The 11,189-nt window shown below is 34.8% G+C and overlaps 1 protein-coding gene across 1 annotated transcript; it reads left to right on the forward strand.

Moving 5' to 3' along the window:
• The first annotated feature begins 4,881 nt into the window (after positions 1-4,881).
• LOC105776861 (vacuolar-sorting receptor 1) lies at positions 4,882-9,757 on the forward strand. Its single transcript, XM_012599800.2, has 12 exons — positions 4,882-5,498; positions 5,793-6,485; positions 6,951-7,039; positions 7,129-7,198; positions 7,282-7,365; positions 7,551-7,627; positions 7,710-7,791; positions 7,883-7,965; positions 8,053-8,119; positions 8,685-8,813; positions 9,020-9,126; positions 9,533-9,757. Exons 1-12 carry the CDS (start codon positions 5,204-5,206, stop codon positions 9,620-9,622), a joined length of 1,866 nt encoding a protein of 621 aa, XP_012455254.1. The 5' UTR covers positions 4,882-5,203; the 3' UTR covers positions 9,623-9,757.
• Positions 9,758-11,189: the final 1,432 nt, after the last annotated feature.

The following is an 11,189-nucleotide window of genomic DNA, read 5'->3' on the forward strand; positions in this document are numbered from 1 at the left end:
GAGACTATCAACCACCTTTTAGGGCCTGTCACATGGTTGAGAAATGGTGGGATGAGATTAACCTTCCCTCAACCTTCAAATTCTTTAGAAATTTGGACTGGTCTAATTGGTTAGATGCTAACATCTATTCTAAAGATTGGATGAATAATCATAAATTCATTTGAAAAATTGTGTTATGTTTCTTTTTTGTGATAAGTTTGGTTAATTAGAAACTCCATTATACTTAAGAATAATTCTTGTCTTGATCATGTGAATGATATTGTGTTGGCCAAGGTAAGAGTGCAGTTTTCACTCTCTCTACCCCAAAACAATATTGTATCTCTCTTTGTGTACAGATGCAATAGAAGCCACCAACTTTAGATTGGTCCAAATTTAATATGGATGGCTCTTCCATGGGAAATCTAGGCATGGTAGATGCGAGAACAATGATAAAAAAACCATGATAAATGTGGATAAGAGGATTGTCGCGACTCATTCCTAAGGTAACCAATGTTGAAACTGAGTTGTGTGCTCTTAAGGTTCAACATGCAAAATCCCTGAATATTACCAAACTTGAAATTGAAACTGATGTTAAAAGTATGATTAGCTTGATTGAGAATTCTACCTTTACTAACCATGTGTTATCTACCTTATTTTTTTACTACAAAATACTCATGAACAACTTTTAATAAACAATACTCGAGCACATATTTTATATTTAGGGATGGTAACAAGTGCGCAAATGTTATGGCTCATTTGGGTGCCAACTTTCTTACTCATTCGTTCATGTAGGTGTTTAATTTAAACTTATTTTGTATTTGTAGCACTCCATCAAACTGTATCAAACTTGTAATATTGGTTGACTCTGTCAAAATATTTGTTCCTCATACTGATTGATTTTAATATTATGCTTGTTTGGGTATCAACTATCTCACTCATTCGTTCATGGAGGAGTTTGGTTTAAAATTATTTTGTATTTGTAATAGTCCATCAAACTGTATGAAACTTGTAACATTGGTTGACTCTGTTGGAATGTTTGATTTTAATATTACGCTCTTTTTTTGACAAAATAAATATGTTAATTGTTGAACATTTTCTTTTAGAAAAATTAACATATTTTTTAATGTTTACAATATAATATTATATATTTTTTATATATTTAATTTTTTTCTATATAAAACACATAGTATATAAATAATATAATACATTATATTATAAAATTAGTAAATGGGTTAGACTGAGCCAAGTCCTGAATGCTAGAGCCTGAGCTCAACCCATGTCTTAAATTTTCCTAAATTTTTTGTCCAAATTTATTTTTCGAGCCTAATATTTTTTTTCAAACCCTCCCAAATATTAGGCATGCCTTTAGGCTTCAACTAACAGTCCAACCCTTGAACAAATCTATTATAAATGAACTTATGTAAATTTGAATATATGCTATCAATTGGATTTTAATTTTTGAATAATAACTTTGTAAAGCTTGATATACACCAAGAGGGAGTGAATTGGTGTTTAAAATTTTTGGAAGAAATATGGTAATAAGTCTGACACAAGAATTTATAGTGGTTCAACTCCAATTTGGCTACCTCCACTGTCTTAGCTTACCACAACTAAGGTTTTCTACCCAAAACTTTAAGTAAACCCTCACAAAGATGAGAAATAAATTGACAAAAAAGGAATGCCTCTCAAAGGCTGGTTTACAACAATATAGCTCACGTAAATGATTTTACAACACTTGAAAGAAATATGAGAAATATAATGTAAAGATTGAAATTATGCACAATAGATTTTGTAAGCTTGCTTCTTGTCTACTTTTGAGTGTTCTTAATCTCTATTCATATCCTCTTGTTGATTTGTAGCCGCTTAGAATGATTAGAGGGAAAATTGAGCCATTGGAGACATTAATTCAAGCATTTAATTTAATTGCAGGAGCATAAATATCGATACATTAGTCATTGAGGTTCAGTCGTTGAGCCCGTAAAAAACAGACCAAAGCGAAGGGGGTTCGGTACCCTTGGATATAAAAGAACCATTTTGAGTTGTGGCAAAATGCTTATTGCCAAGGTGGGTATAAGTTCCTTTGCCAAAGGGTCTGGTACCCAAAGGAAACCTTGCTTTCTGCCAAGGTGGGTACCAATTCCTTTGGCTTGGGTATCGTACCAACCTGAAAATACTTAGAAATTTTGTTTAAAATGATTTTAAAGCTTTTGACTTATTTATTTGTATTAAAAATAACTTATTTATTAGTATTAAAATAATTTCTTAAAACATAATTTATCAAATTTGATTGGGGATTATTTATTATATTAAAACATTAGAAAAACAAAGCTAACAAATTTGAAATACTAAAATGTAATATATCCAAAAATTTAACGAAAATCTATTAATAATTTTATCAATTAGATTTTAATTTTTCAAATCAGACAAATAAAATAATATTAGATTATGGTACACTTACAATGTGAGTGAAAAATATTTATGTAACAACCTTACAAAAATTGATTTAAAAACTAAATGTAGCGTTGCTTGGCAAAAATCTGGGATTCACTATGGTCCCATCTCTACTGGTCGATCAGTGAAGGCTCGTCAATTTGTTTTTGGTCTAATGTGAGGGTTTAGAACTTAGGACCCCTTAAAGATTGGTATATAGGGAATGCGCCAATAAATGATAATGTGTTTGTTTGCATTGGGATATTCTGCAATAATGGTATTTTGCATAAGGTGCTTTTTCATGTAGGGAATATCAAGCCTCCTTCTGTAGGCGACGGACAGGATCAATGTGTTTGGAAGCGGGGCTTTCATCACCAATTCACAGTTAAGGATGCTCATAGATCCTTAATAGAGGTCAGATGGGATGCTATTGACTTTAAATGGAAAATGGTATGAAGTTTGAGACTACCTCAGAGAGTACGTCATTTTTTATGTACACCAATGCGAGACCGATTACTAGCAAATGTTGAGAGATGTTGTTGGAGGATGTTGGACAACCCACAGTGCTTGATCTGTGGTGCAGGCCAAGAGACAACGCTACATATTCTGTAGGACTACTATGTAATCAAACGGGCACGGAGTAGATTCAGTAATGCCAGTATTGATGCTACTTTTTTCTCTAGTAACCTGCTGGATTGGATTTGTGCGAACTTGAGGGTTGATAGGCTTCTTACTTGTATGGATGTTCCATGGAATATGTTTTTTTGGTGTCTTCGTTTGGCTGGTGTGGAAAAGAAGAAATGAATTTGTTTTTAGTAGCAAATGTGACAGTATTGAGTCAGTTCTCCAGCATAATGTTGCTTGGACCCGACATATATGGGGCCAAAGGATGGATGGGTGAAGATGAATACTGATGGGGCAGTTTCTACGACATCTGGTAAGGTTCTATTGGTGATGTTATAAATGACTCTTTGGGAAGATGGCTATTGGGTTTTTCTAAGTGTTTTTACGATGCTTGAGTTAGAGTTGTGGGCAATTTTTGAGGGATTAAATCTAGCCTAGGGCCAAGGATTTAAAAGGGTTATTGTGAAGAGTGATAATTTGACTGCTATTAAGCTTGTTGAAGACTCCACGACCGTTTCCAGTGCAGTTTCTCTAGTACGAGCTATCGACAAAATGAAGGGAAGGCTTGACAACTAGTTTTTTGTTTTGTTTGGAAAAAGCCTAATATGGTAGCAGATCATCTAGCTAAGACGGTTGCAGAAACGTTTATCATCTCAGAATCCTCCATGTTGTTCCTTCTAGTCTAACTGCCATGCTTGAGAGAGATTTGTCCTATTCTTTTAGGCGTGGTGTACATCTTCCTTCATTAAATAAAATAAAATAGTGAGAAGGGTTCAAATTTCATATATGTATGTAGTTTTTTAAAGTTTATATAAAAATATAAAAAGACAAAAGTATTCACAAAATACTATTTATTACTTTATAAAATAATATTTTCCTTGTAATTTTAACAAATGAGATGATGGATGACACAAACTCAATCAAACTTTCAAATACAACATTAGATTATGACACACCCCATGATATGAGTGAAAACAATTATGTAACAAATATATTAATTAATTAACAAATAAGGGCATAACACATTTTATTGTTAAGTATTTATTTGTTTATAATGCTTTAGTCTTTATTTGGTGAAATTATTGAAATAAAACACTATTACTTACCATAGAAATTAATAAGTGAATATTTTAAAATTTTAAATAAACAAGGTTCCTTATTTACAAATATTAACATTGATGAAATTGAAAAATATTAATAGTGTATCAATATAATTGTAAATTATATTCTTAGTGATAATTATGTCATGTTCTTAGTATGTAAAAAGTGATAATTATGCCACACTCTGAATAAATTTGTCAACTAGCATATTTCAATTAATATAAACTTGCATAAGAAATCATTTTACACAAGTAAATTAAAAATAAATTAAGAGTACATACATATTCAAAAATAAATACATGTGATAAAGAGAGTAAAATATGAGTATATCATGTCCAATCAACAGTTCCAATATTTTCTGTTTTTGAAAATTTTAACTACAAACCTGTATCCATATATATATATATATATATATATATATATTAGAGTTGATATAAAAGTAATATATTTGTTGAGTATTAAATAATTTATTGACTGAATTGAGATTTGATTTAATATATAATAGCAATCTTTTTTATCATGTTAAAAAGGAAGAAAACCGCGGCGGGATGCGAGGAATGGGGTGGGGTTATCAACGGAGCATCGACGTGTTAAAGTGAATCAGGAAAAAGACACATGTATTTCATGCATTACCCTTTCACTTTCTACGTTTTGTCTTATCAGTTTGATAGGTGAAATAATAATCTGATTAGAAAAATGGAATTCAATTTTCCTAAATTTAATTTATCTAAGCTGCCCCTCTTGTATCCTTTTTTAAATCAAATTCCGTTTACATTACAACTCCTTTCCTTCCACAACACTTCCTAATCTTCTTTTTCTCTCTACTTTGAAAAAGCTTACAACTTTCTTCCAAATCTTTCTTCTTAAACTTCTGGGTTTTTCTTTATACGACCAAGCAAACGCCTCATTGCTGTGTCGAAAGCACAAAACAAACGGAAAAATTGAGCTCCCAAGAAGGATTGGGAAACTTGACCAACGAAAAGAGGCGACTTTGATGCTAAGTTATTGTTGATTGAAAGATTCCCCCATCTTGGGTTATTATTAGAGAAAAAAAGTTTCTCCTGGAAAGATGAGGGAAAACTCTTGGTTTTTAATTTGCATGTGGGTTTTGTTAGTGGGGAATTGTTTGGGGAGGTTTGTGGTGGAGAAGAACAGCTTGAAGGTGACTTCGCCGGAATCAATCAAAGGGGTTTATGAGTGTGCGATTGGGAATTTTGGGGTTCCTCAGTATGGGGGTACCTTGGTTGGCACGGTTGTTTATCCTAAAGCTAATCAAGGCGCTTGCAAGTCCTTCGATGATTTTGACATCTCTTTCAAATCAAAGCCTGGGGGATTACCCACTTTTCTCCTTGTTGATCGTGGAGGTCTGCCTCTTTTTTCTTTCTATTTCTTATTTTTATCTATCATAGATTCTCCGATTTTGGAAATAGATGAATCCAACTATGCTTTTATTTCGCCTTTCTATTTATGTAATTTATGGTATTAAATGTTAGTAACCCTACTTAATTTTGCTGGCAGTTGACACTTATTAAATTTAGCATTGCCCTCTGGTTTCAACTTGGTAGTTCTTAGGGATTTGAGTTGGCTTTCAGTTTTTGCTCTTCTCCAAGAGCTTTAAATGCACCTGCTTATCATCTTTAACTTGGCTGTTGTGGTAGATTGTTTCTTCACCTTGAAGGCATGGAATGCTCAGAAAGCTGGAGCTGCTGCTATTCTTGTTGCTGACAGCAAGGATGAGCCCTTGATTACCATGGATACCCCTGAAGAAGAAAATGCTAATGCTGAATACCTGCAGAACATCACCATTCCATCAGCCCTCATCAGTAAATCACTAGGGGACAGCCTCAAGAAGGCCCTTAACGGTGGGGAGATGGTTAATATGAATCTTGACTGGAGGGAGTCACTTCCTCATCCTGATGAACGGGTTGAGTATGAGTTCTGGACAAATAGCAACGATGAGTGTGGGCCAAAGTGTGACAGCCAGATAGAATTTGTCAAGAACTTCAAAGGAGCTGCTCAAATACTTGAGCAGAAGGGCTACACTATGTTCACCCCCCACTATATAACTTGGTATTGCCCTGAAGCTTTTATTTTGAGCAAACAGTGCAAGTCACAGTGTATCAATCATGGGAGGTACTGTGCTCCAGATCCTGAGCAAGACTTCAGTAAAGGTTATGATGGTAAAGATGTGGTGGTTCAAAATCTTCGCCAAGCTTGCCTGTTCAAAGTTGCCAATGAAAGTGGAAAGCCATGGCTTTGGTGGGATTATGTTACGGACTTTGCTATCCGCTGCCCGATGAAAGAGAAGAAATATAACAAGGAGTGTGCAGATAAAGTTATCCAAGCCCTTGGTAGGTTAATGCTTTACTTACAATGCTCTCTATCATATATGATTCTTAAAATGTGTCGCACAATATTGCTGCTGCTATACTGCTCTGAAGGTGCTAGTGTTGCATTTTGATTGATTTTATTTCTTCAAAAATGGAGCATAAGACCATTGAATTGGTTCCTTCTGTCTGGAATGAGCAATAAGTAATTTTTTCTTCCTGTTTACCGAAGTTGATGAAAAAGGATTGTGTAGTAGCGCTAATGAATTTATATACATTTACACGTGCACCTACCTTTATGTGTTTTTTTATTATATATGTATGTAACTCTGATTTTATTGGGATCTAGAAAAGCAAAAGAATTCTTATTTGCCCCTGGAAATGTTTGATTACTTAAGTAATCTGTTATGGGTTAAAAGCAAGTTTGTGTCTTTACATCTGACATGTGTACTTATGTTTATCGTATGTCTTCCATTCTCTGCTTTATAGGTGTTGATCTCAATAAAGTAGACAACTGTATTGGAGACACTGAAGCTGATGTGGACAACCCAGTGCTGAAAGCTGAGCAAGATGCACAGGTGAAGCAATTCTTGAACTTTACAAGTTAAAAAGAATTCGTGCAATCCTACCATTGAACTTCTCGTTTATGCTGTAATTCTTATTTTAGATTGGAAAAGGCTCCCGTGGAGATGTAACTATACTGCCAACTCTTGTGATAAACAACAGACAGTATAGAGGTATGAATCAAAATTTACTGTCATTGCCAGCAATTTGCTTGTTTGAATTACCTTCGTAACAACATCTTTTCTAATGGATTTAGGGAAGTTGGACAGAGGAGCTGTTCTCAAGGCAATTTGTGCTGGTTTTCAAGAGACCACAGAGCCAGCAATTTGTTTAACTGAAGGTTATCATCTGTTGTACTTAATTTAGAGGCATTTTCTTCTTGTGGTTTGCTGTGAAACATTTAAATTTTCTGGCATTAACCTATCACCATTTTTTCCCATGCTATTTAAGTTATAAATTTGTATTTTTGGGTAGAAACTATATTAAGATGATACTCATTATTTCACTATAAGTTGTCCTTGGCAGATATACAAACTAACGAGTGCTTAGAAAACAATGGTGGTTGCTGGCAGGACAAGAGTGCCAACATAACTGCATGCAGGGTATGTATGTTACTGGAAATTTTTTGCGGGTCAGCTATTTGTTCAATTTAACCCTTTTGCTGATGCCCCTTTTTACTTGTAGGATACCTTCCGGGGAAGAGTGTGCGAATGCCCGTTAGTTAATGGTGTGAAGTTTTCTGGAGATGGTTATACGCATTGTGAAGGTTGGACTTGAGGGTTATAATTAATGCTAAACAGAAATTTGCATTTTGCAACTCCTTTATGCTTAGTTCCATCTGCTTTTCTGATTAACAGCTTCTGCGGCTTTACGCTGCGAAATCAACAATGGAGGATGTTGGAGAGAAACACAGGAAGGAAGGACATACTCTGCTTGTATTGTGAGTGTCTCTCTGTCTATCTCTTTATTTATCTCTCCATCATTTTCCTGGTTTCTTAGTTATTTGGTTCTGGAATGGAATGTTCAGGATGATCATTCACATGGTTGCAAGTGCCCATACGGATTCAGGGGTGATGGAGTCAAGAGCTGTGAAGGTACTGGGATACGTTTACATGGTTTCTTCATTTAATATCGTCAAGAGCCATTCTCAACACTTGGAATAGACAACTTATTAGATTTTTGCTTTCTTCTTTTTGTCAACGAGTTCATTTAATATTATGTGTGGTTTTATTGATCTGTGGAACACATGTGAATTACAAGAGGCTTAACTGCTATTGCTACATCAGATTGGTGTTTTAGACACCATGAAGTTATCGAGATTTTGGGTGCAGTATTTTAGTTTCAATTAGTGCTCTCGGCATCTAAAATGATGTGATGGGAGTTTGGTAAAATCTTGAATCACTTGTAGGGATTTCTGATTTAGGAGGAACTTTCTAGTAAAAGCTGAAGTATTGGTACCTTTTATAGGCAAGGGATGAGTGAGGTTTTTGTAAATGCTTAAAGTAAGATTGCTTATAGACCATCTTATGATATAATTTTTTGTGCAAAGCTTTTAAATAAGAAGTGCTCCCTATTAGAGCTGCATCAAATAAGTTTTAAAGCTACACATCATTTATATATCTATTGGTGAACCATGTCTGACATTGGACTGTCTCCCAGATGTTGATGAGTGCAAGGAGAAGCTGGCCTGCCAATGTCCTGGTTGCAAATGCAGAAATACCTGGGGCAGTTATGAGTGCAGCTGTAGTGGTGGTTCGTTGTACATGCGAGAGCATGACACATGTATCAGTGAGTATATGTTTGAGGCCTGCCGTGATAGTCTGTATTAGATACAAATGTTTTCATATAATGTTTTCCTGCATCTTGTAATGGGGTATAGGAGATGTTGGTATTGAGTTTAAGATGAAGCTGATTGTCCATTTAATTGCATATCATATCAACATGATGACATTCAGGATCGTAAGACCCCTCAAATGCCTGTTATTTGTTTTCAGGTAAGAATGTTAAAACAGAGGTAAGCTGGGGCTCTGTTTGGGTAATCATTCTTGGATTGGTTGCTGCTGGAGCTGGAGGGTATGCCATTTACAAATACAGAATCCGGGTAAGATTGTCATTGCTCTAATATTAATATCTATTCTCCAATAAGTTATTGATCCATTGCGGTATTCATGATAAAGAGGCATCACATGGTTGATAGATGGCTTGGTGAGTAGAAATTTATAACATTAGAGGTATTCATTAAAGGGTAATTCTGAACCAAACTGGGAACTCAAAATAATCTGGTTAGGCATGTTTGGCCTTTAAGTATAAACCTAAACTACAATATCTGCAGTCAAATTGGTCCAAGTAGTGCATATGTAGTTGGATAGATGTTCAGTAGAAACCAAAGATGGCGATAATCAGAAGACAGTTGTCAGAATGAGACCCCATGTTTGAACTGAAATGATAGTTGGAGGGTGTTTTGATGAATTTGGGCTGACTTCCTTGTGCTCTTGAACTTGATGCAGAGATACATGGATTCAGAGATTCGGGCTATAATGGCACAATACATGCCATTGGATAATCAACCAAACAACGTTCATCATCCAGACATTTGAAGTGCCTCTTCTGATTGGGTTGGTTATATATTAGTAGGTTTTATATTTTTGGGTCACGTAACTTATTTGGCTTCTCTTCGACATTGTAATTCTAAATAAAGAACAATTTTCATAATTATGTGGCTTTTACATTTATCTTCCGGCTGGATTTATTTTTGAAAACTTGAGTTCAGGGTGGGTCGGAAAATGGGTAATTTACCAATAAAAGCCCTTTTTTTTTAAAATTTACCGAAATGGGCTAACTATTTAATTATTTACCGGAATGGTCTATTTTTCGTGAAATCGCGTCCACGTCAGCGCAATGTCAAGGTACACGCTAGGAAATCGTGTCCACGTCAGCGCGACTTGCTGACGTGGACGGAAATTGCGATTTGCTGACGTGGCATGAACAGTTTATGTTTTTTAGCTTGAAAAATTTTGAAAGGCCATAACTTTTGGCGTGGCTCGGTTGTCCGATTGAGACGATTTTTTTTTATTTCGAATAACTTTTCGAGATCTACGCGCTGACAAACTGCTTAGAGATGAATAGGGACTAATTTGTTAAGTATAATTTGTTAGTTACGAGTATAGGGATTAAAGTGTAATTATTTTAAAATTAGCATGAAATTTTTGTATTTAAGAATATTTGAATGTTATGGAAGGATGAATTTGAATTTGAATTGAAAAACGAAGCTTAGATTTGAAAATATGACTATTTAGGTTTTAGGGACTAAATTGAATAAAATGAAAAATTTTAGTGAACTTCTCAAAAGTGGAATGAGCTGACTTATACCTATAACAGGATGATATAAGACAATTCTGTAAAAAAAGATCCGGTGTTTACTTCAAATAAATAAGGAAAATAATGATTTGAATTTTTCAAAATTCAATTTTAAATCGAAAAAATCAAAATTTAGGGGTAAAAAAGGATTTTTTTTCGACGAAAACTGCGGCAAACTGCCTTTGGCTGTTTGTCAGCGCGTAGATCTCGAAAAGTTATTCGAAATAAAAAAAAATCGTCTCAATCGGACAACCGAGAGAAAAGTTATGGCCTTTCAAAGTTTTCTAAGCTTAAAAACATAAACTGTTCATCTACGTCAGCAAATCACGTCCTCGTAGGCGCGATTTGTGTCCACGTAACGTAAGCAAATTGCGCTGACGTGGACGCGATGTCCTGACACGTACCCTGACATCGCGCTGACGTGGACGCGATTTCGCGGAAAATGGTCCATTCCGGTAAATAATCAAAAAATTGGCCCATTTTAGTAAATTTTGAAAAAAACGGCTTTTATTGGTAAATTACCCTCGGAAAATAGTTGGGCAAATTTGCCCGATATTAAGTTTTTAAAATAAATAAAATTTGGATCCGGATGCTTGGTTCTGTCGTCATCGCTATTGTTAGTTTAAGCTTGTAGAAAGGTGCAGGCGTGGGCTTTTTGCTGTGCTGCATCAAAAAAGTAGGCTCTTAGTTTGGTTACATTTCTCGGATTTTTCAAGCCCTCGTGTTTGAACTATTTGACTGTCTTCACAAATTCTATTATTTTTAAACATGATTTGATAAATTTTAAGTAAAATAATTTTTAAATTT

The sequence above is a fragment of the Gossypium raimondii genome, chromosome 10 (genome assembly GCF_025698545.1).
Source record: "Gossypium raimondii isolate GPD5lz chromosome 10, ASM2569854v1, whole genome shotgun sequence".
Lineage (NCBI taxonomy): Eukaryota > Viridiplantae > Streptophyta > Magnoliopsida > Malvales > Malvaceae > Gossypium > Gossypium raimondii.

What these genes read in the sequence shown, in the direction of transcription:
- LOC105776861 (XM_012599800.2), top strand. Translation starts at nt 5,204, where the DNA reads ATGAGGGAAAACTCTTGGTTTTTAATTTGCATGTGGGTTTTGTTAGTG. An exon ending in AAACAACAGACAGTATAGAG is followed by an intron (nt 7,199 to 7,281) that starts GTATGAATCAAA and finishes TAATGGATTTAG; the next exon opens with GGAAGTTGGACAGAGGAGCT. An exon ending in CCAACATAACTGCATGCAGG is followed by an intron (nt 7,628 to 7,709) that starts GTATGTATGTTA and finishes TTTTACTTGTAG; the next exon opens with GATACCTTCCGGGGAAGAGT.